The sequence below is a fragment of the Engraulis encrasicolus genome, chromosome 10 (assembly GCF_034702125.1).
Source record: "Engraulis encrasicolus isolate BLACKSEA-1 chromosome 10, IST_EnEncr_1.0, whole genome shotgun sequence".
Taxonomy (NCBI): domain Eukaryota; kingdom Metazoa; phylum Chordata; class Actinopteri; order Clupeiformes; family Engraulidae; genus Engraulis; species Engraulis encrasicolus.
This window is the reverse complement of record NC_085866.1, coordinates 49,921,290-49,944,365: the sequence shown is the minus strand read 5'-3', so window position 1 is coordinate 49,944,365 and position 23,076 is coordinate 49,921,290. Positions and strand designations below refer to the sequence as shown.

Here is a 23,076-nt window from a genome sequence, read left to right as displayed (position 1 = left end):
GAGCGTCGTAGGTAGAAACTGGGAGGGTGCTAAGAGTGTTGTTGGCTAGCAAGTGTAGTTTTAAATGTGTGTTACATGGTTTCCTCCTGATCTGAAGAATACTGACAGTAGTAAGCCATTTGAGCCATAGCAAAAGGAGGTCGTGTACAACAACGCCTGCAGGTGCGAAGAGAGGACTGATTCGTGGAGGAAGCCGTTTCAGCCATGGGTTTCCGAAAGAAGAACAAGAGTCCGCCGGTGTTGAGCCACGAGTTTGTTATCCAGAATCACGCGGATATGGTTTCATGCGTGGCGATGATCATCCTGCTGGGTCTGATGTTTGAGGTACGGTACACTGAACCAGCCAAAGCAACTGTCTCCTGCGGCTGCGGGGAGCTGAGTTGTTTGACAGCAGTGCACAGATGTTTTGAAACGCTTCCCCCTTCTGCACGCCCGCCAGTTCTGCTAGGAAACGCAGGCCTCTTGACATGCAGCTAGCTTCACATAACATTAGATATCCAGCTGTAAGGTTAGCCCTGAGTTTCATTCCCGTACTGTCAAGCAACACCGACACCACACTGACTTTTTATATCCATTTATAGCACTTCCAAGAGCTGTTATTCGTAGAAATCAGTGACTGCAGCACTGTTACATAGAACTATAGCAATGATACAATAGCTAACCTGTCACTAGCCAATTTGCATGATTACGTCCATCGTTAGCTGCATCATGTTGGTAGATCAGTCATATTTATTTGTGTTTACTTTTAGGGACGGGAAGAGCTTGGAAGAGGGTTATCTTGGCCAACCTTTCACACGGCATAAATGTCTAGTCGGCTAAACACTGAACCCTACATCTCAGCTCTTTGACGTTAGCTTGTCAAGAGGATCCCTGCTATAATTTTGACAGTATTGAACGAACTCAAAGTGTCAGTCATTAAGACCACGGGTTTTGTACGAATAGTGATTGTCTTAGGCGTGTATGTATATCGTATTGTGTATTAGGTGGATGATTTGTCGTTTATTCTACCTCCCTGAGGTGTTGCTACGGTGCAGATATTCACCAAGCAGTGAGGAGAGAGACAAGCAACATCATCCTCGTGATGTGAAGGCCTATTGACAATGCATGTAGAGGAGGGGGAGGCAAGTCACCTATGTCTGAGACGTCTGATTTTTTTGTTTTATTTTTGCTTGCAGGTGACTGCAAAGTTTGCAATCATGTTCATCACAGTTCAGTACAATGTCACCCAAACACTTGGTAAGTATCACTCAATTATCCTCTTGGAAGTATGGACTTCAATCACTGCGGAGAGTTTGAGTAGAGAATAGAGTCTGAAGCATATGTATGTTGTGGTGGCTATAAGTAAATCACTGTGTTTTGCTTTGGTCAGATGATCGACCGGAGCCTTTGGTGATGTATCAGTATGGCCCAAAAGACATCGCTACTGTGTTTTTCTACCTTCTTATTGCCGTCATCCTCCATGCCCTGATCCAGGAGTATGTGCTTGACGTAAGTGCTCTCTCTCTCTCTCTCTCTCTCTCTCTCTCTCTCTCTCTCTCTCTCTCTCTCTCTCTCTCTCTCTCTCGCGCTCTCTCTCGCTCTCTCTCTCTCTCTCTCTCGCTCTCTCTCTCTCTCTCTCTTGCAATAGTGCCATTAATAAAGCAGGGAAAAATGTGTGCGTCTCTAATGACCCATCTTGGCCTAATTACACACGCACACACTCATTGTGAGAGTACTCCCTGTGTTTGTGTGTGCCTGTGAGGGGGTGGGTGGCTCCGTGAGTGTAGGCACAATTCATGTGTACGTTCATTATTTTGCATGTTTCTAAAAGGTGAATAATAGCAGCTGAACAACTTCCAAAGAAACCGGAGATACATTCAGTTCAGCCCCCTTTTTAATTCCTGTCATGTGCTCTGCAACCACATGACAAAAACCTGCTGCTCCTGGCTAGGCCAGCTGAAGAGCTGCTGTCCATTCAGGACGCTTCCCCTCCATTACTGCTCAATACAACAATGTAAACCCCCCCACCCCCTTTCTTTTTTTTACTATTCAAATCTCACACGCTGCTCTCTGTAATCAAGCGGCAATCGCGTCTGAGGTCTGGGTCTGGGCTGTGAGTCAGCGCTCTCCAGCCAGGGAGCAAGCAGAGTGGCTTTACTTTGCATGGGGAAGAGAGGGAGGGTGAGAGAGTGCGGTGCACTATTGCACTCTGTCTGACTGGCCCTGCGTGCTTGTCGTTATTATGCAGATTTCATTCTAATGACGAGCGTTCCTATGCGTTGGCAGTGCCGGTGGGTGTGTTTGTGTACTGGAGGAGGAGAAGTGTTTGTGTGTGTGTTTTGTTTTTGTCTTGCCTTGTTAAGAGTTCATGCAAGTTGTCCTGAGGGAAGGTTCACTGGAAGGCGTGTCTGTTGGCAGCAGTATGTGTGGTGGATTACATTTACACCTCATAAGTACTGACTGCCTTGCAATCAGTAGATGGTTGTGGGTGGGCACTTATTGCATGATATAACATTATCGCAGGGTCACACTTCTAAAATGGTACGATCTTTGATTATGCAAGGAGCTCTGCCTACTAAATGGCCTTCCATTCTACAAATCTGATACAGGTGTTTCACATGTTATGTAAGATGAAGTGTTTTTTCTTCTCTCATGGCTAGAGATGGGGATTTATAAATGAATGTAATAAATTGCATAATGTTGAAGTGTTATGTTTTAGGTTGTTTTTTTCCTTCTGCTCCCGGGTACACTGACATTCTTAGTTGGCTGACGGGTTCTTTTTAGTTGCATTGCGTGCAGCGACTGGTATGTCGTCGGTAACTATGTTTTTTGGAGCAGTTGCATGTGATTTGGGGGGGGGGGGTTTGTTGACCTTGCTTTATTTTGTCATCCCCTCATTTTGAGCTTCTGTTAATAAACCCCTTTGCATTGATTTAGTCAAGATCTGCAAAAAGAGTATGATTGTTTACAAACCCCAACTCCGATGAAGTTGGGACGTTTGGTAAACAGTGAATAAAATCAAAATGCTATCATTTTCAAAACATTCAATCTATTCATTAGATGGAGAATAGTGAAAAGACAACATATTTAGTGTTAAAACCGAGAAAAAAAAATGTTTTGGGGGACATATGTACTCATTTCTAATTTGATAAATCCAACACGTCTCAAAAGAGTTGGGACGGGGACAATAAATGGCAGCAAATGTCGAGGAAGACTAAAAACAAAACAAAAGACAACATTTAACAGTTAAATACATTAACCGATGAGATGATTTTATATAAAAAACAGTGTTAATTCCTATCTTGGACATGATTTCACCAGCTTAAATGGTGGGTGTATTCCTTGTCATGTTTTGCAATGTTTTCCTTTCTGTAGTGCTTACAGTGTGACAGGTCTTGACCAAAAACCCACCATTTTATCACCTGCTGGTCCTTATGATGGAGCCAAACTGTTAAAACATAGTAGAGAATGCAATTTGACCTTACTATGTGGCAGTAATCGAAGATCTCCCTTCAAAATATAATGCATGAGTGGCTTTTCATGCTGTTTAAAACCCATTTATACCATTCAGCACTGTATTTAACTCTACAGATGAGTGAGAACATCTTAACCAATGCACTACTGCACCCGCATGCCATAATGGAGGCTGCCTTTTGAAGCTAGCACTAACACAAGTTGGATGGTCCATTTTCACTGTAGCACAGGATGTGCCATGCTCTATTATTGTCAAAAAGAATGGACTTCTACAACTTCTGCTGACTTCTGTAAGCAAAGGACTGTTTCCCATGTCTTCTGGGTCTATTTCAAGTGAGCTCAGGTGCTTAGGAGAATGTTACACCCCTGTATCATTTGCATGCATTAAGCATTCTTAATATGGTCAATTTTCAATAGCTCTAGCACTCCAGGAATTAGAGTGAGACTACAGCCAATATATATTTCATGATGTCATGAACCTATACAATGATTTTATTAACAAAAATATGTCTTATATACACTCAATCGTGGTAAATCAAAGGGAATTCAAAAATGTATGTAATAACTATGGTAATTATTCCCTTTGCATCTTTAATTCTGAGTGACTCAGCCTCTCTGTGATGATCTTATACCTGGACACGTATATTGTCCGTCAGTACAATTCATTTTGAAATGTTCTTCTTTGTTGTTTTATCTTATTTGGATGTTTACTAAATTTCACTGATCCCCGTCCCAACTCTTTTGAGACGTGTTGGATTTATCAAATTAGAAATGAGTACATATGTCCCCCAAAACAATATTTTTTCTCGGTTTTAACACTTAATATGTTGTCTTTTCACTATTCTCCATCTAATGAATAGATTGAATGTTTTGAAAATGATAGCATTATTTTATTCACTGTTTACCAAACGTCCCAACTTCATCGGAGTTGGGGTTTGTACAATTAGCCATAGTAGCCACTAATTGTAGAGTCAGAAATCATGACTGAAAAGGGCAATGAATAAGCTTAAATTTGTTTGGCAAGTTAGTTGTGATAACCTGTGTGATTACTTACAATCATTTGAAATCATGTACTGAACTGTTTAGCTGAAGTTGAGCTCAGTCCACAATGGCATCACTAGCACCATCTACTCGTTAAAAAAAATAATGATAATCCTGAGCCTCTTCATGTTGAACTCCTGTGCTTCAGGAGGGCTACCAGCAAACCGAAGATGCAGATCTGTGTTTTACGAAATGCAAAATGTTGGGTTTGTTTGTGTGCCTTTCAGAAAATCAATCGGCGGCTGCATCTGTCCAAGACCAAGCACAGCAAATTTAATGAGTCGGGACAGCTTGCTGCCTTCTACCTGTTCTCCTTCGTATGGGGCTGCAGCATTCTGACCGCGGTGAGCACTGGGGATGCATGGGGGGCACCTGAACAAAGCAAAGTACTCCAATTATGGATTATAGTTATAATATTGTGGATATCATTCTAATTCAGTAAGACAACCAGGTCACAGGTAGACGGCTTGGTAGGTACAGGAGGTTTACTACTTTAACCCAAGGGGGAACTCTTTCCCTGTGTTATGCCCATTTTAACTATTGGTCACACATTTAAAGCAAATAAGTTATGAACACACACAGTGCAAGTCTTAACATTGTGACCGACAATCTACTTAAAATGGATGTATTCATCCAATACAAATCCCCAAGGACACAATACTATCTGAGGTGAGAGAGAGCGTGTTCTGATGAATCCCTAGAGCCTTGAGATTTGAATGTCAGCTTCAAAAAGCCTTGCCACATATTTGACTCAGCCAATACATTTGATAATCACACTTGTGCATCTGAGAGCTTCCTATCTGTGGGAGGTTTGCCAGACCATGCTCAAGGTTGGTGCAAAGGCCAGGATACAGTGTGATGGCATTGCTCAGTCAGATGCTTAGGATGTTGTTTTTGAAGGATGTTGTAGCATAATAATTTGTTACGATGGGCCATTTCAGAAACTGGGTCAAGCAAACAGTATACCGTAACCTTCTAAAAAGTCAACCCATACAGTCTGGCTTTTTTTGGGTCAGTACCTGGGTATAGCTTGAAGGCTACAGAACTGTGATCCATCAATGCACTGAAAAAATATTGAAGGGACATCGGGTAGTGATCTGTTTGCTTTGTTGTTTTGAGATTTATCATTGAATAGAAACCTTGAATGTGCACGTGTTTCTTCATCATGTCTTTTTCCAGGAAGAGTTTGTGACCAACCCCACGTTCCTGTGGGAAAGCTATCCTCACACTCACATGGCGTAAGTACTGAGTCATGTGATACAACACACACACACAGCTCACAGGAGGATGCTTCTCTTATGCAGCATGATCTTACAGAGGGTGCTTGTCTTTGTGCTGTGTGTGTGTGTGTCTCGTCTGAGAACTTGCCTTCAGGCATGCATCACAGACGGGGAGCTTTTGCTTGCTCACATGTACGCATGTGTGTGGGCAGCTTTATGTGTATGTGGTGTGTTTTCTTTATGCAGTTGTATAATCCTTTGGAAAAAGAAACATCCTCTGTCTATAGCTGTGGGTTTGCATAGCATGTCTCGCATAATGTGGGTGAAATTTCTGTGGCTTTTGAGTCAGCCCAGTAGCAACAGCAATAACGGCAGAAGGAGTGCTGTGTCATTCCAGCAGACCTTATGGCAGGGACTAAGCCCTGATGAAGACCTTATATGGTCGACACAACATATTGGCTTTTTAATCATAATGCTGCCAAAAGGTTAAAGAAGGCTTTTTCATTTTCTCTTCTTCTTTTTTTTAAATTCATATTTGGAGTTGACTGGATACATCTTTTTTGTTTCAATAGCACTGACCGCCTTCACCCAAGAGCACCCAACACTTCAGTGTTGATATTGCAACCTTTTGAGCTACCAGTCATCTTTTTCGTTAAGATATTATGGCTGGCTCTGTTCGACTTATCACTGCTTCAGCATTACTATCATCCTCTTTATCATAGGAGCTGCCCCTGCCCGCAGTGTTTTTATGACCTTTACTTTTTACTGTTTCATAAAATTCATATAAGGTTAACATTTACTTCACCTTTATGCATAGATGAGATGGGGGTTGTTACAAGATACAGAGTTTTTGTCCCTTTAGGCTGCTGTTCTAATGGCAAGGGGGATTTGTTCTTGCACAAGTGTCTCTCTTAATTAAGTGTGTCATCTACTGTAATATCATACTTTTTTTTTTTTTGGAACAGATTTCAGGTGAAATTCTTCTACATCTGTCAGATTGCCTACTGGTTCCATGCCCTTCCTGAGCTGTACTTTCAAAAAGTCAGAAAGGTAAGGAATGCTGTTAAAAAAAACAAAACAAAAAAAACAATTCTGGTCGTTTTCAACATGCAGCTCCTTTGCTCTAGCTACTCAAGGCTTGCTAGAAGCGAAAGTTTGACATGACTCTTCTTGGCCTCGTCTCTCCTGCACTGACCGCTAACCCATGGGGGCACAGTTTATTTGGTGTCTTTTCATGTGCCACACCTCACCACAAAAGTTAAGCTTATGCATCATCACCATACACAACATCCGTAATTCCACCCTGATCTACTACTACAGCACTGTACTGCACTGTGCACGAATTAACGAGATGAGTTAGTCAGAACAATTGAAATCCGTGAATCGTAGTTTACTCCTTCTGTGGCATAGACAGAAACCTTTGCAGGCAGAAACCATACAGAATCCTGGTGTTCATAGAGTACTGACCAATAATCAGCACCCTTGGAATGTTGGGTCACGGTCCTGTTGCCTCTGTGCTGAAGGCTAGCTTGTTTTCTCAATGGCCGTGCGCAGAGCCGTACCTCATCAGTCAGTGATCATGAAAGCAGAGCTTTGAGGTGATTTTCACCACTTATTTTGTTATGACTTGTACTTACTTTGTTAGTGGCTTGTGCAATGCCTAATTTTGTGAAAAGAACGAGCAGGTGCAAGAACCCAGCCTTTTATTGACTGGTCCTCCATGACCTTGCCCTTCAAATTGATTTGAACAGCTTGTACATGATACAAATAATAATTTATCCATGAAGTATACAAAAATTCTTTCAACATTTCAGGATGCATGATTTGGCAATTTTGCAAACCAATAAGAAACCCTGACAGAGGTAATAATGGGATTTCTTGTAAAGGCTGTGGGTTGAGGGTTTGAAAAGATGTGAACTTATGACCTGTATCATCATCATACAGTTAAGTGGTGTATGCTAGCAGCCACATACCAATTTTTTGCTGTCTGTCTTCTGGTACTCCATATAATTAATTCCCTTCAGCCTGAACTTACTCCCTCACTAGTAAAAACAAAAGCTTCTGCAGACAGAAATCAATTTTAAGCATTTTGTTTTTTTTCCTTTGCATACATTACTGACCAAGCAATAGCATTGGAATGTTGTCATGAGTGTTTTCACTTGCTTTTCTGTGTGTGCCCTTAGAGAATGCAAACCTTGTCGGTCAGTGATTGTGAGAGCAGAACTTTGAAGCACAGGGTGCACAGTGCTTTGCATTTTAACACTGCCTTTTTGCAATAACTTTATCTAGCACAGCCCTTAGGACTTATGCCACTACAATATCTTTCCCTTTTGGTACTGTTGAGTAATTTGATCTGTAGAGCTGCATGTTGAAAATTGTCCAGGTTGATAATTATTATGGTTTCATACGGGATTCCAGACTCACAAGTGTGTGTGTGTGTGTGTGTGTGTGTTGTCTTGTTTTTTTTTTTATTCAGGAAGACATCCCAAGACAGTTGTATTATATTTGCCTATACATTTTCCACATCACCGGTGCCTATGTCTTAAAGTGAGTATGAAAATATCTGTTCTTAAAATGCTTACAGGGTTCCCAAATAGAGCATATTTGGGTAAATAAAGTTTCTCTTTGCTTGAAGACAAAGTTGAGGGTGAGTTTTTGTGCAAGGCTATTTTTTAAGGATCATCCTGATCTTGTACCTGAAAGCTAAATATCACGTTTTGTTATCAGTGTAGAATCATCGAGGTGTAATATTGTAAAATCCTCAATTTTTTCAGGCTAATAATTTCAAAATTGTGTTTACCACAAAAGTAGATCCTTTAAATACCTAAAACTTAGCTGGAAGACATGATGGCATTTGTGAGCTGCTTGTAACTGTTGACAGTTTTGCCTTGTGTGATGTCACTTCCTGTGTGCAGTCTCCACCGGCTGGGCTTGGTGCTGCTGGTGCCTCACTACCTGGTGGAGCTGCTGTTTCACGCCTCACGCCTCTTCTACTTCAGCGACGAGAACAAACAGAAAGGGTATGCTTCTCACACACACACACACACACACACACACACACACACACACACACACACACACACACTTCAGCCATCATTTCACAACATACCGGTATTGATTGAGGGCATCATTGGAGTTTCCTCCAAGCATCAGACACACATGCATACAGACTCTTGCACGCACGCACACGCTTAAAGGATGTCACTCATGAATTCAGCTGTAAAATATAACGTGGATTTTGAAAAGTTGAAAACATTTGCATCTTCTGGTTATCCTCCTTGGTTCCTTTGTAACATGTCATTGAGGATGTGACATGCTCTTTTATAGGAGTTGGTGAAGAAAATGAACATGTGTGCCAGCTAAGAGTTTTATAAGCAATGCTTGGTATTAAATATGTAGTACACTCTTCAACTTATTTGTTGAAAACTTAGTCTTGCTTTTGTGTGTTCATTGTATTTGTAGATTATGTGAGACAAGTCACTGAGACAATGTTTCTGTCGTGTACTTAACAGTTAGTTTTAGGACTGTTTTACAGTTGTTCACCAGGGGCTTTTCACCACATTATTGGTGCCCTCCTGTTTATATTCAAGGAGGATTATATCCTTGGGTGCTGCACCTGTGTGAAGTAGATTAATTTCAGAAGTAAAATTCAGAGAGGTATGCATTTAACAGTTTTAAGTCAACGAGGAGGAGCCCTAAGAACGTCCATGATGCAAAGTGGAGGGAAGGGTGTTCAGCCAAAATGACTTCAAGCCGTTTGATGCACATGTTTATGTTATGTGTACACATTAAACTGAATCAGTCTCTCTCTGTCTTTCTTTCTCTCTCTCTCTCTCTCTCTCTCTCTCTCTCTCTCTCTCGCTCTCTCTCTCTCGCTCTCTCTCTCTCGCTCTCTCTCTCTCTCTCTCTCTCGCTCTCGCTGTCCCCAGGTTCACCCTGTGGGCCCTGCTCTTTGTCATCGCCCGCCTACTCACTCTCACGCTGTCCGTGCTCACCTTTGGCTTCGGCCTGTCGCGCACCGATAACCAGGGCTTCTCTCTGTCCCAGGGCAACTTCAACGTGCTCACAGTCAGGCAAGTCTCGGGAGATGTACCGTCACCAATCCCCCATATATCACACAGTAGTGTTAATTCAATCTTTGGAGAGTAAAATCTAACTCATGGTGTTGATTCTACTCTGTAAGTGTTGACTTGACTGCTATGTTTACAGTTGCATCACACCCTAACCTCTCACCTCACTACTCAATACTGCCATTAGCCCTGGGTAACTGTCAACAAGCTCACCGTCAACAGAGGTCTGCAGTATAGTTAATGGCACTTTTTTGGGATCAGACATCAGGTGGTGCAACCAAAGCTAATGTCAATACTTAAGTTGGTAATTAATGTACTGCAATGAATATGCTTCTTAGATCATCCACTATAGTTGTTGTATTATATATATATTATATTAGCTGGGGGGCAAATTGTATGCAGTGGGTGGGGGGCCTGCGTGTGCTATTTCTGAAACGTCATTGGCCCAGGTCCTGCTTGGAGATGCTATTCTTCCCACCATGCTCCATTTACGAGTCACGTCCCATCCTGTCGCCTCACTGCAATCACACCAATGAGCTACACTTGAAAGTGTTATCCATGTGTAAACTGTTCATAGACACGTCCACACTCTTAAGTGGAAATCTTTCAAAAGCATTTGGAAATGTGTTGACGCTAATATACAGTATTTGAATGCACTGCAAATGAATTGTGCAAGTAATATGCACACTTAATTGCCTGTGGAATAATGTGGCACTTGCCTAACATATGAGTTAAACCAGGGGAGTTTAGTGTGTGGTGCTGCCTTTGGTCCAAACTCCACTAAGCACCCATACTCATCTAGTCCTCTCCTCTTCCCTCCTCCTCTCCTCTCCTCTAATTAAGCGGTCTTGCAGAGCAAGGCCCTTGCAGAGCAAGGCCCGATTATAGTAATCTCTAAGTCCTATTTCTTTATTATTGGTCTTGTGCAGGGCAGTAAAATAGAAAATGGATCTCCTCCTAGGCCTTTCGAGATGGAGACACCGTTCAAACACTAAAACGACCGGCTCTTGGAGATCATGTATACCGGTAGTTATAGGCTTGTCCGTGTCTCTTGTCGTTTTCCCGTTTTTGGCGATTTCGTGAAAGCTTGGGTCCCCATTGAAAACAATGGTGGAACCTTCATGAAACAAGGTTCCGCCACTCTAGAGATTAGAGTGTAGGAGGCTTTTTCGGTCATAAAACATCAACACTTTCACCTAGAAGTTTAGTTGATGCGTTGTTAGCGAGCTCTATGGGATGTCTCCAAATTGTCAAAGTTTCATCTCCCAACTCCCAATACTTTTTAAATGGCAGGTTTGTAAAAAATGACAGGCCTGGGTCTATGGAGGTTCCCAGTCTTTCCATAAGTGCATTTTTCAAGAGATCAGCGCATGTCCCACACGGAGGTCCATTTGTGCCTGAACCATTTAACCTATAAACTTCATTCAAAGACTGTTAGAGAGATCACATGCATGACTCCGATCTGTGAAAAGGACACGTGCCAACTCCTTTTAGTTTTTTTACAACGTGTAAAGACAAAACACTGGGTCTGATCTTGTTCCCTGCTAAGAGCACAATACTAACTGTCATTCAGTCAATCAGAACAGGTGCTGTCAATAAAGGGGTTCCATTTCAACTCTCACTGTCTCAAGATTCTATTCTTAACGAGCAGGTGCGAGCAACCATTCTAGAAGTCTATTGTTCAGCTCTTCAATGAGTGCGTTTACATACAGTTCAGTCAGAGACGGTTTAAATGCAGAATAGAGAATCTTTGGTTCAGTATTCCGAATATGAGGCATATCCCGGTTATGATCATATTCGGGATAATGTGTTTATATGCGCACAGAACGTTATATCCCAGTCTACATTCTTGGCCGTTATAGAATTCTCTTCAAATGCGTGTAGCCTGGATACCAGCAACAGCGTTCCATGGGAAGCCCCTGTATTCGGGATAAGGTGTATACATGCGTCAGTATCCCGGCTTCTTTCGGAGAACCCTAGCATATCCCGATTTCTCAGTATCCCGAATAAGGGCTTATTCGGGATACTGAAGTGTTTATATACGCAAACGCAAATTCGGGATACATAATATCCCGATCATATTTGGGATACTGAACTGCATGTATACGCACTCACTGCAATGTGATATAGTCTTGCTGGACTGTGCATGACAGCTAGCTGCTTGGCTTAATGGGAATGCATGCTGCTGGATTAGAGATATGGAGGTTGAGGGTTCGAACCCCACCCGAAGCCATGTTGATTTTCAAAATTATATCATATGCAGTGTTCCTTGGCCAACTTAAAATACCATGTATGTCATTTAGCATCAATGGCAAATGTGCTGAATTACAGATATGGAGGTTGGGGGTTCGAACCCCAGTCAAAGCCATGTTGATTTTCAAAATGATATCATATGCAGTGTTCCTTAGCCAACTTCAAATATCATAGAATAGAATAGAATAGAAAGCCTTTATTGTCAGTATACAAAGTATACTGAGATTTTAGCTTCCCTACGAAGTGCACAGTCCTTTATAGATGAGCATTGTCCAGTAAGTGTGTGTTCATTGTCGTAACAGCTTTGGGGAAGAAGCTGTTCTTCATCCTATTGGTTCTGGCTGGCAATGCCTTGTAGCGCCTGCCAGAGGGCAACAGTGTGAAGAGATGAGAGCCAGGATGTGTGGGATCTTTAATGATACTCCTGGCTCTACTTACGCAGCGTGAGTTGTAAATGGTGGGTATGGGAGGCAGGGGGCAGCCTATGATTTTTTGTGCTGTTTTGGTCACCCTCTGCAGTCTCTTTCTGTCAGCCTCAGTGCAACTTGAGTGCCACACTGACACTGCGTAGGTCAGCAGGCTCTCTATGGTGGAACGGTAAAAGGTCACCAGCAAGCTTGAGTCTAACTGTTCTTTCTTAAGTACTCTGAGGAAGTGCAATCGCCGCTGGGCCTTTTTTACCAGAGCCGAGGTGTTAGTCGACCAGGAGAGATCAGCGGAGATGTGTACACCTAGGAATTTAAATGAGCTCACTTGCTCTACACGTTCTCCATTGATGTACAGGGGGGCAGGAGCATCTTTGTTCCGCCGGAAGTCCAGGATGAGCTCCTTCGTCTTGGAGATGTTCAGGGCCAGGTTGTTGGATGCACACCACTCTCCAAGTTTCAGGACCTCATCCCTGTAGGCCTCCTCCTTTCCCTCGGTTATCAGCCCCACCACTGTTGTGTCATCTGCAAATTTGACAATGATGTTCTCTGGGTGGATGGGGCTACAGTCAAACGTGTAGAGGGAGTAGAGAAGTGGGCTCAACACACATCCTTGGGGCGAGCCGGTGCTGAGGGTGCGGGTGGTTGAGAGATGGTGACCTAGTTTCACCTGTTGGGGACGATTAACAAGGAAGTCTTTGATCCAGGAGCATGTGGATGATGGAAGTCCTAGATGTCTCAGCTTGGGGATTAGGATGTCAGGAATGATGGTGTTAAAGGGGAAGTCCAGTTTTTTGAACATTAAGGCCATTTTCTGTCTGCAATGTTTTAGAGTCCCCCTCACCGTTTATTTCATGTTTGCTGCAGTCTCTGTTATTTGGCTGATTTGGATTTGATCTCAACCAGCTTTAGAATGGCCGTCTATGAGCACCTGCAACTCTGTTCTTAAAATCACCTTTAACATTTGTTTTCGAAAGTCTACAGCTCACAAAGTGGTTAGGGGTGTTCACTAGCAGTCTCTAACAAGTTTCAAGGCGAAATTTGGCTTCTGTCATTTTTTATTTGCCATTTTGTGAAAGAAAGTGAAAGTGAAAGTGAAACTTAATTTACAAATTGCTACATAAAACACACATAAAACATGACAGATGCCATATTTCGCTACAAAAATTGCTAAGGAACACCAGTGAATACTGTTGAACACTTGCTGAGTTGCATATTCTTCAAAACAAATGTTAAAGGTGATTTTAAGAACAGAGTTGCAGGTGCCCATAGACGGCCATTCTAAAGCTAGTTGAGATCAAATCCAAATCAGCCAAATAACAGAGACTGCAGCAATCATGAAATAAACGGTGAGGGGGACTCTAAAACATTGCAGACCACTCAGAAAATGGCCTTAATGTTCAAAAAACTGGACTTCTCCTTTAAAAGCTGAGCTATAATCGATGAAGAGCATCCTGACGTAGCTCCCTTGTCTTTCCAGGTGACTCAGTGCAGAGTGGAGAGCAATGGCTATTGCATCCTCAGTGGATCTATTTGCCCGGTATGCAAACTGATGAGGGTCTAGGGTTGGGGGGAGACAGGCTTTAGGCTTTTATATGCCTCAGCACCAGTTTTTCAAAGCACTTGGTGATGACTGGAGTGAGTGCAACAGGGCGAAAGTCATTGAGGGTGGTAGTAGATGCCTTCTTTGGAACAGGTATGATGGTGGCAGATTTCAAGCAGGCTGGGATGGTATTGTATGTCAGTTAATATCAATGGCAAAGGGGCTGGATTACAGATATGGAGGTTGTGAGTTCGAATCCCGCTCGAAGCCATGTTGATTTTCAAAATTATATCATATGCATTGTTCCTTAGCCAACTTAAAATACCATGTATGTCATTTAGTATATCCCCAAAACGCAGAGCTACAACACTTTCAAGATGGCTGAATCCAAGATGGCTGAATTGTTTGGTCCATAACTTCTGACTGGGTGGATGGATTTTTTCCAACATTTCTTTTAGCTTTGTTTTCTCAATAGTACTTTGTATCATCTCTGCCCCAAAAGGCAAGCCCGTTTCCAGCATTTTCTGTGAGAATGCAATCTAGTTTTCTCTGTTTGTCTGTCTGTCTGCCTCTCTGTCTGTCTCCCTCTGTCCCCCCTTCTCTGGCTCCTCTCTGTGTGTCCTTCAGGATGACGTGTCTGTCAGCCATCTGCCTGACCCAGGCCTGGATGATGTGGAAGTTCATCAACTTCCAGCTGAAGAAGTGGCGGGAGCAGAGCCAGATCCAGGCTAGCAAGAAGAAAACCGTCAGCCCAAAGATGAAGCCCTCCAAGAAGGACTCGTCTAGAGGTGAGCTGTTCAGGGTTCCCGCAGGTGCTTGAAATCCTTGAAAATCTCTAGGTCGTCCTCAGACGAGCCTTCCAACGTTGCTTCCAGTCATCACGATTCTCCATACATCTTTTCAATTCGCTGGTACTCTGTGTTGAAAATGCTTGTATTTTAAAACATTCACTACAAAGTCACGTAAAATTACGTTTTGCCTCCCATGCGTTGGCTCCCAAACCGTAAAAGTATGTTTTTACGTTTTTTTTATTGGATTCTGAATCTACACATTCTAATGCACATTCTGTGTGATTTTCGTAGTAGTGTGATGAACAGAACTGACATAGATCATGAAAACACCTACAAAGTCAAAACTCCTACAAAGTCAGGATCTGGATATTTCATCATCTGTGCATTTTATTACACACTGTATTTGAGATTTATTATAGCGAATCAAGCCACTTCCTGATCACGTCATGCCACGTCTCCATTTACTTCCTAGAGCATCAAAACATGTCCTGCTAGCTAGCCTGTTCCTAAACATATGATGGAAGGATAGGGAGTTTTGCATCCATCAAGATAGGTGTAAAATGGAAGGTTGTAATGAAAAACAGCATGCAACACAGCAGGAAGTAACCTAATTTTGGGTGAGTACTTTGGCACGTCTACTTTGATCTACAGAACGAAAACTGCCAGTCAAGTGACATTAGCTAGCTAGCATTTCAGATGATGTGGCTCTGAACAATAGCCTGACCAGGTGATTTTTGCATCGAAATGGGAAGCTCGGAAGCTACTGGAGTTGTTCTTCGGGCGTGAAAATGCATTTAGACCCGCAATTTAAACTCGGAGAGTCAGAGCGCACCCCTGACACACAGTTTTTACCTAAACCAGTGCTCGCTTAAAGTGTAACTTCGGAATGGAATAAGCTAGAAACAAACTGTAAAAATATACAGACAGATGAGTTTTTGGGCTTTCGAACAAGCCCTGACATGTGTCTGTGGGTTGAAGACAAAATATGGCTGTTCAAAAAATGACAAAAAAATGATGAAATTGGCTGGGAGTCTACAGCTAAATTCCGGCTGGTATTGAATATGTTAATGTGTGTGTAAAAAAAATGCTAGTATTTCAATGTCTTGGGTAAAAAAAGAAAATGCTTGGATTTTTGGCCAAATGCTCGTAAATGCTTGAAAGTGTCAGTGTGCAATATTGACCGTATGACTTGGTAGACTAAATAGCAGAAATAAAATAAGTTTGTTTTTTCACAGCTATGCGCTTGCTCTCTTGGCATTCCGGACTGATGCTGTAATTCCTGGGCATTGCATTGTATTGCATTTGAAGCGCACACACACACTTTGGGAATAATCTTGTTGCGTCATACTGTAGATGTTAATCAAATCGTTATTTTCGTTACATTTGGTACAGTTAAAAAAATTTGTTTCCTTTTTTTGTGATTTGCTTTTCTCAGGCGGTTCAGCAAACGGAGTCATGAAGTCAGATGACAAGACATCGCCCAGAGCAAGAAAATCTAAAGCCTCGTAAAAGTAGAGGCAGAGACTGATGAAGGGAGAAGGAGGAGTCGACGGAGGAAAAGATGATGATGATGATGATGATGAAGAAAGGTCATGTCCGCTCAACGTCCTTACTTTTCTTCACTTAAACGTAAGGTAGTCCTACTGTCCGTCATGACAAAAATGCCACTTCGCCACAGAGAAACAACTTACCGTAATCATTGTGAGAAGAATTCTCCAGTGTGGCTCTCCACGCCCATTTTTCCTTTAAAAAAAAAAAAAAAAGTTTCCTCTTCAGAATGCACTATGAGTTTTTATTTTCTTATCTTTTCTTTGGCTTAAAAAAAAGGCTCAGTGACAGGTAGCTGGTTTTGGTCAGTGATCCCCCCCAAAGCCACAGGCCACTGATATATTGTTGCTGGTTTCAAAATGGTAAACGAACAGGAAGCCTTAAGGGGGACATGTTACATATGTGTTATTTGGAGTATCCTGCGTACATGTTCTGGATGTGTCTGGGGTGAGGAGTAGGTTGTAGAGGACTGGATTTGAAGCACCAATTGCATCTTTCAGACGTAAACCATTGTGCTATGGTTTTGATTTAGGTTTACCTCTGGGGAGAGTGTAAGAGGTGTCTATTTCTCACAGCCAGTAGCTGCAGATCTCTGTCCAGCTCTCTGTTGTTCACCCCATCTCTCTTCTGTCAATCTCTCTTTATTTATCTCCCTATCTCTCTTTCTCTCTTGCTCTAGCTATCTTTATCTATCACTCTCTCTCTCTCTCTCTCTCTCTCTCTCTCTCTCCCTCTCCCTCTCCCTCTCCCTCTCCCTCTCCCTCTCTCTCTCTCTCTCTCTCTCTCTCTCTCTCTCTCTCTCTCTCTCTCTCCTCCTCTCCTGGAGGCTACATTGGATGATTGCACTGAAAGCACCAGAGAGTAGATTTGGAAGTGTGTTATAGGGGATGGAAAAAGAATGGCAGCACTCTGCAGCCCACAGCGGTCACCGGAGCCAATCAGTGGCCATCACTGTGCCTCTCACTAGAACTGTATGGAACAGGAGATAGACAAAGGCTCTGGAAGGGTCAAGTGGCACTTATCTTCCTTGTTTTTGTTTTTTTATTTTGTTTTGATGTATGCTTTTTTGTTTTGTTATTATTGCTGATTTTATCAGTGTAGTGTCCTGCTGCTTTTGCTGTCGAATTTACATTATGCAAGAGAAAAACAAAAATCGTGCTTTAACTTTTAGCTGAGAAAGGTAACAGGGGATTCCGTCCTTTTTTTTTCTCTGCCCGTCTGTCATTTATTGCCAATGTCTCTCTGTCTCTGTCTCTTTCTCTGTCTCTCTCTCTCTCTCTCTCTCTCTCTCTCTCTCTCTCTCTCTCTCTCTCTCTCTCTCTCTCTCTCTCTCCAAGCTGATGAATCGGGCAGCTCTTCCTCAGATCAGGCCCCTGGCATTAGCAGGGTCGAGTCTCATCTGGATCTTGGAACCATGCCCGTCGTTCTAAAACACATTCATCAGAGAGAGAGAGAGTTCCTCCTTGCTGTTTCTTTACCGGCTTTCTTTACCGGCTTTACATTAAGAATGCCACACAGGCCCATGTGGAAGTGAAAAGGGTAGAGATAACGAGATGACTGTAGTTTACCCAGAACATCGAAACGGGGCGAAGTCTCAAATGTTAACATCTTCTGAATGTGTGCTGCAGACACTGTTGGGTGTTTAGGTACACAGTACCAAACCCACAGTCTTTTTTGGGGGTAAGCCATGAAGCCGTGGTAGTCTGAAATAGGCCATGTGATCCACAAAGTCATCAGATGTTGTCAACTGCATGGTCAGTGTGGTGAGAGAGCGTGACGTGATGCGCAAACCGGGTTACAGTGTTCAGCAAGTCTAGTCAACTTAAAAAGTTCAGTTGGTTTGGAATGAACAAGATGCTATTTAGCAATAGAGATGCTCCATGGCTTCATTCTCCCATCAAAGCAACGTCTCTTTCAGTTTCACCGGTCACCCTGCGTGGCCTGTAGTCTACACCTAGTGTGTATCTCTACACCACATGCTTTGAATAACAGCCAGTCTGCAGGTGTTTACCCAGTAGCACAAATTTGAAATCTCTGTTTTTCTACAAGAGAGAATGTGCTGACTTCAGGTGTGTCTTCTGGTTTTCTGCAAGCTAGATGTACAGTGCAAGTGGCCATTGCGATAGTTTGCCTTTGGTTTATCGCAGGAGAATTCAAGCAGGCAGAACTGAGGCAAGAAAAAGGAAATGACCACACTCTACATCAAATTTTGTAAAGTGTTGTGTGTTCTGGAGTTTAATTAGCTTTTTAAAAATGATCTTAATATGAGTACACATTGTTTCAAGATGTATTTGGGCTTAAGTGTCTGTGACTATTTTCATTCAATCTCCAAAAAGAAGCCTGTCGGGCTTACAGTGCCGCTCCTTTAACCAACTGGGTTTTATTTCAAGGGTGTGTTGCATTTCAAACTGGGGAAGGATAATGCTTGAGAAGAGAACGCTTTATTAGAAGTGGTACCTGGAAGTGTATTGAGGCTTCACGTTTCTGTCGATTATGGGTGTTTCAAATCGAGATGAACTAGGAGCTTGGCAAAATGACGGCTCTCAAATAGACAATGGCCTGCTGTTTTAAGAGGCTTATGTGATGAAGATATGCGAGTCTTTATAGCTTGTTTCTTTTAATTATTTTTTCTTGGAAGAAGTGAATCTTTCTTATTAGTTTGGAGTGTGTGCTGCTTTCATTTCACGTGGCCTTTTTGCAGTTATCAATAGTGTTTTGTGGATGTTTTTTGGGTTCCTGTACCTCCTATCTTTCCGAAACTTTTTTCCTTTTAACTTTTTTTCCCCACTTGTTTTTAGCATTGGTACGGGCATTGAGAGGAAATATACAGCTACTTCAGATGATACAATCCTTCTTCAAGTGTCCTTAAAAATAGTTGTGTTCTGTTGTGTTTTGATGACGATGCGTTTATTTTTAAAGATGTATATTGCCTTGTATGATGGTGACTCGTGGGGGCACTGACTTTAAGGTTGTTTTTTATTTTCATTATTTGTCCTGGTTAATTTTGTCTCTTAAAGTGGTGTGTACTTAGTATGTTTCTGTATATTTGTATTGTATGAAATGGTGTGTGCGTGTGCGTGCGCGAGTGTGTCTGTGTGCGTGCATGTGTGTTTGCATGTGGAGGCCTGTGCATGAAGCATTTGGATGCGTCTGTATGACGAAACCCAGAACCATCAGTTGGGGCATGGACTGCAAAAGAACTGGAATGTTCAGCTTTTGTTGTGTGGGAGTTTTCTTTATTTTATTATTATTTTTTCGTTTCAAGTCTATTTGATTTCACAAGATTTTAATCATTTCATAAAATATTGATGGAGGTATTGTTGAAGCATCGTCCTGGCATCAGACAACACACACACACACACACACACACACACACACACACACACACACTCGTAACATGAGCAAAACATACCATGCATGCATAACATGCAGACACACGCGCACTTGGTCACCCTCTGTCTGAATGCAACCATTACTTGCCAAAAGTTGTGAGTGCCGCTGCTCCTTTCCGGTGATTTTGACATTGCCATCGGATATCTCGGCGGCCGCTCTAGTCTGGCGCCTGCTCGGCCCGCCCTTGGCACCACCAGCCACGCCAGTCATCACATTCAACGAGAAGAGACGGATCTTAAGTCGTTTCCACAGAGCTTCTTTTTTTATTTGGTACTCAGGCACTCAAACTCCCAATGTCCTGTCCTGTGGTTGGTCGAGACGAGTGCAGCCAGGAAAGAGCTGGATTGAGAAAGAAGGATGAGATGTAGGGATGGATGGATGGATGTCTGCCTTCTGGGGATAGACAAACAGACGCCAGCTCTTCAGATACTGGCACCAGAGTCAATCTCAGTTTATGTGGCAACTCAAGACTCTTGTCCTTTTTTTCCCAAATACAGTACAGACATTTGGAGTGTTGCTGTGCGGTAGAAAGTAAAGCTATTCTGTTTTCTTTTCGGCCCTGGTGTGTGGAAACCTGTTGAAGAGAGGGCGAGAATCATGGCTAAGTCTTAGGAGGAAAGGAGCAGCGAGTGGTACTGTTTGTTTTTTGTTTTACCTTTTTTTTTTTTAAAGAAAATAAATCTTATTGTCTAATGTTTGAAATGAAAAAAAAAGAAGAGAAGCGAAAATAAATGTATAGATGAATATATTGACACACTGTTCTGAATCCTTTGTCAGATTTTTTTAAAAGCTATTTTTATAGAGTAAAAAAATAAAATAAAACGACTGTAGAGAATTCAAACCTTTATTTAGCACACAACAAATATGTTTGTTTCTGCTGCCTTTATTTTTATACCATGTGTGAAAGCTTGCTACCGAGGAAGTGTGGGTCCAAAAGGCAGATTTAAAAAAAAGCTTTGATTTTACAATGCTGTGAAAGATGAGACTACACGTGGGAAGCTGTGGATTGTTAGAAGACTGATCGTTGGTGTGTTTGACATGTCAGGTTGGTGTGTAGTTGTAGGTGAGAGAAAAAAAACATAACCATAATGTTTCACTGCCAGGTAGTAAAGCCAAATGAACTCTCTTACTTATGTCTGCATCAAGACTCCTCGTCCCTTTTTCTTTTATTTGTTGTCATTTGAATAAAAGGTGTGTGTTTGTGTGCTTTGTAGTCCTGCAAAGCTGAAGTTGCATTTTTCGTTTGTGTTGTTTTGTCACTGTACTTTTTCAGAGTGGGTCTTGGGGACACAAGTAAAAGGTTTAAGCAACACTAAGTAAATACAATAAAATAAAGAAAATTGTTCAAGTATTTCATCAACCTGTGACGGTGCAAAAGGCACCTCCCGTGATGGGCCATGCTGTAGAAATTGGTTATTTTGAAGGAGTGAGCCATCTCTGTAGTTTCAATTAGAGATCATTTTGCTTCTGACCTTTTATGCAACTACTTGATGTTGCTTTAAAAGACAAGTTTTTTACTTTGTGTCCATTTTGAAAATGAATGGTTGTTACTCATTTTTCTTTTTTGAATTAGTGTTGTACTTGATTGGAAATGTGGTCATTGAAAGTTCACTAAAGCACTGAATGAAGTAGAGCATCTGTGGGGGGTAGAGGAGGATGGTTTTGACTTCAGTTTTCTGTACGTCCGCTTAACAGATGAAGCCCTAGCTTGTGTGTGAGCAGGACTGGAAAACATCACAACAGACTAAAACACCATTTGAGAGACATCATTCAAAGAGTGTATATTCAAAAGAAAAAATGAAGATGTAAAAGAATTGCACCAAAGCTTTCACAGGCATTGCGGCTGGTATACTGAAATTTTAACTTATGTTCTTTTGTGCTTCACGTATGCACTGTTCTTTTCTATATAGATGCTTGCCTATATGTTGAAATATATAGCTTTTATATAAAACACACAAAAAACAAAATCTGTTTGACTGAGAAGTTTAAAAATGTATGTATTTATGCAAAGCTGTGTGATTGTTTATGTTCTGTTTCATGTTTCTGTTTGATTAAACATTTTGTTCAATCTCTGGACTTGATCTCCCATCTTGCCTTTGTTGTGTTTAACAGGGAATCGAAAACCGTGTCTGAGGTGGGTGTGGACCCATAACCTGACTAAATGGCATCTGGCTGCATTTTACCAAACTACACGTGAGGGCGCTCAGGTTTCCTCAGGCAACCATCTGAGGACCATGAAAAAATTTAAAATAATTGCTGAACGAATGAGCCAATCAGGATCGCCGGGTGGGATTTTCCCTAGATGGGCGGCATTATGTCTCTTCTTCCACCTGTCGTTCTCAGCTACGTCACAGATCGAGCTCAATGTGAATGGCTGAAATGGCACGTTAGTCAAGACAGTTTGTTAATCCAGTAATATACAAGGATTTTTGATAAGGAGCATAATTTGAAAACGTGTCGGTTGTGGGGGATTCCCAGATGGTATTGTGAAGATGAAGGCGGGAAATCAGGTTAGGGGACCCCTAATGGAGTTAAAATTTGCCAAGGACCCCATAAAAATCATATACCTCACTGGACCCAACTGGTGCAGAGTCAATTTAAGTCCATAAAGGCTATGCCTTTGACAATCTAACAATAGCCTTATAATATCCAATCTATGGGCCAGTCTTAGACCAATGGATTAGATGTTTCAATCTTGGATTATTTCTCCATTCTGTTTTCCTTTTTTTCTGTATGAATTCCATAATTTCCTTCAGGATTTATTAAGGATCTCTGCACTCTCTCGTGCATTATATAGCATCATAGACATGAGTCATCAGCTGGTGCTGCTGATGTACTGATGTGTGATTTTGCATGATATTAATCATTGCTGAAGCTCTTTGGTGTCAGTATATTAACACACACAATTCAAATTCCAATATTTAAACTAAATGGCAACTCAAATCAATGCCTATCAAAACCTATCCTATTCTCGCAGTGATGGGTGCCGCTAGGGGGGGAAGGTGTTGCAGATTCTAAGGGCCCAAGTACTGACAGCACAGCACCGACAGAGGCCCATAAAGGGGGCCCAAAATTAGAAATCTTTCATGGGGCCCAACATTTCTGGCAGTGCCCCTGCTTGTAGTCAGGTAAACTATAGATACAGATCAGTTCAGTGTTCATTCAGTGCTCACAAAGTCAGTGGTGGTTGGTGAAGAGTACCGTTAGATGTTTCGCACTGTGACAGCACATCTTTGACAACAGAGGGCGCTCTTATGCCATAGAGGAGAGTTTGGCGGCAGACTGGCACGGCCCACTGCATCCAGCTGCTGCATTAATAAATCAACAGACTGCCTGCCA

The 23,076-nt window shown here is 42.0% G+C and overlaps 1 protein-coding gene across 1 annotated transcript; it reads left to right on the top strand.

Annotated features, from left to right (window-relative positions):
* Positions 1-2: 2 nt before the first annotated feature.
* On the top strand, positions 3-21,813 carry zgc:113278 (Translocating chain-associated membrane protein 1-like 1-like). Its single transcript, XM_063209200.1, has 11 exons — positions 3-324; positions 1,176-1,236; positions 1,370-1,488; positions 4,722-4,838; positions 5,674-5,732; positions 6,680-6,764; positions 8,191-8,261; positions 8,630-8,734; positions 9,644-9,787; positions 14,633-14,793; positions 16,232-21,813. The coding sequence occupies exons 1-11, from the start codon at positions 205-207 to the stop codon at positions 16,303-16,305; spliced, it is 1,116 nt and encodes a 371-aa protein (XP_063065270.1). The 5' UTR covers positions 3-204; the 3' UTR covers positions 16,306-21,813.
* The last annotated feature ends 1,263 nt before the right edge of the window (positions 21,814-23,076 follow it).

Excerpts from the sequence above, each read along its gene's own strand:
- zgc:113278 (XM_063209200.1), top strand. The coding sequence starts at position 205 with ATGGGTTTCCGAAAGAAGAACAAGAGTCCGCCGGTGTTGAGCCACGAG. Across the intron at positions 1,237-1,369 it reads CAATGTCACCCAAACACTTG|ATGATCGACCGGAGCCTTTG; the intron begins GTAAGTATCACT and ends TGCTTTGGTCAG. Across the intron at positions 14,794-16,231 it reads CAAGAAGGACTCGTCTAGAG|GCGGTTCAGCAAACGGAGTC; the intron begins GTGAGCTGTTCA and ends TGCTTTTCTCAG.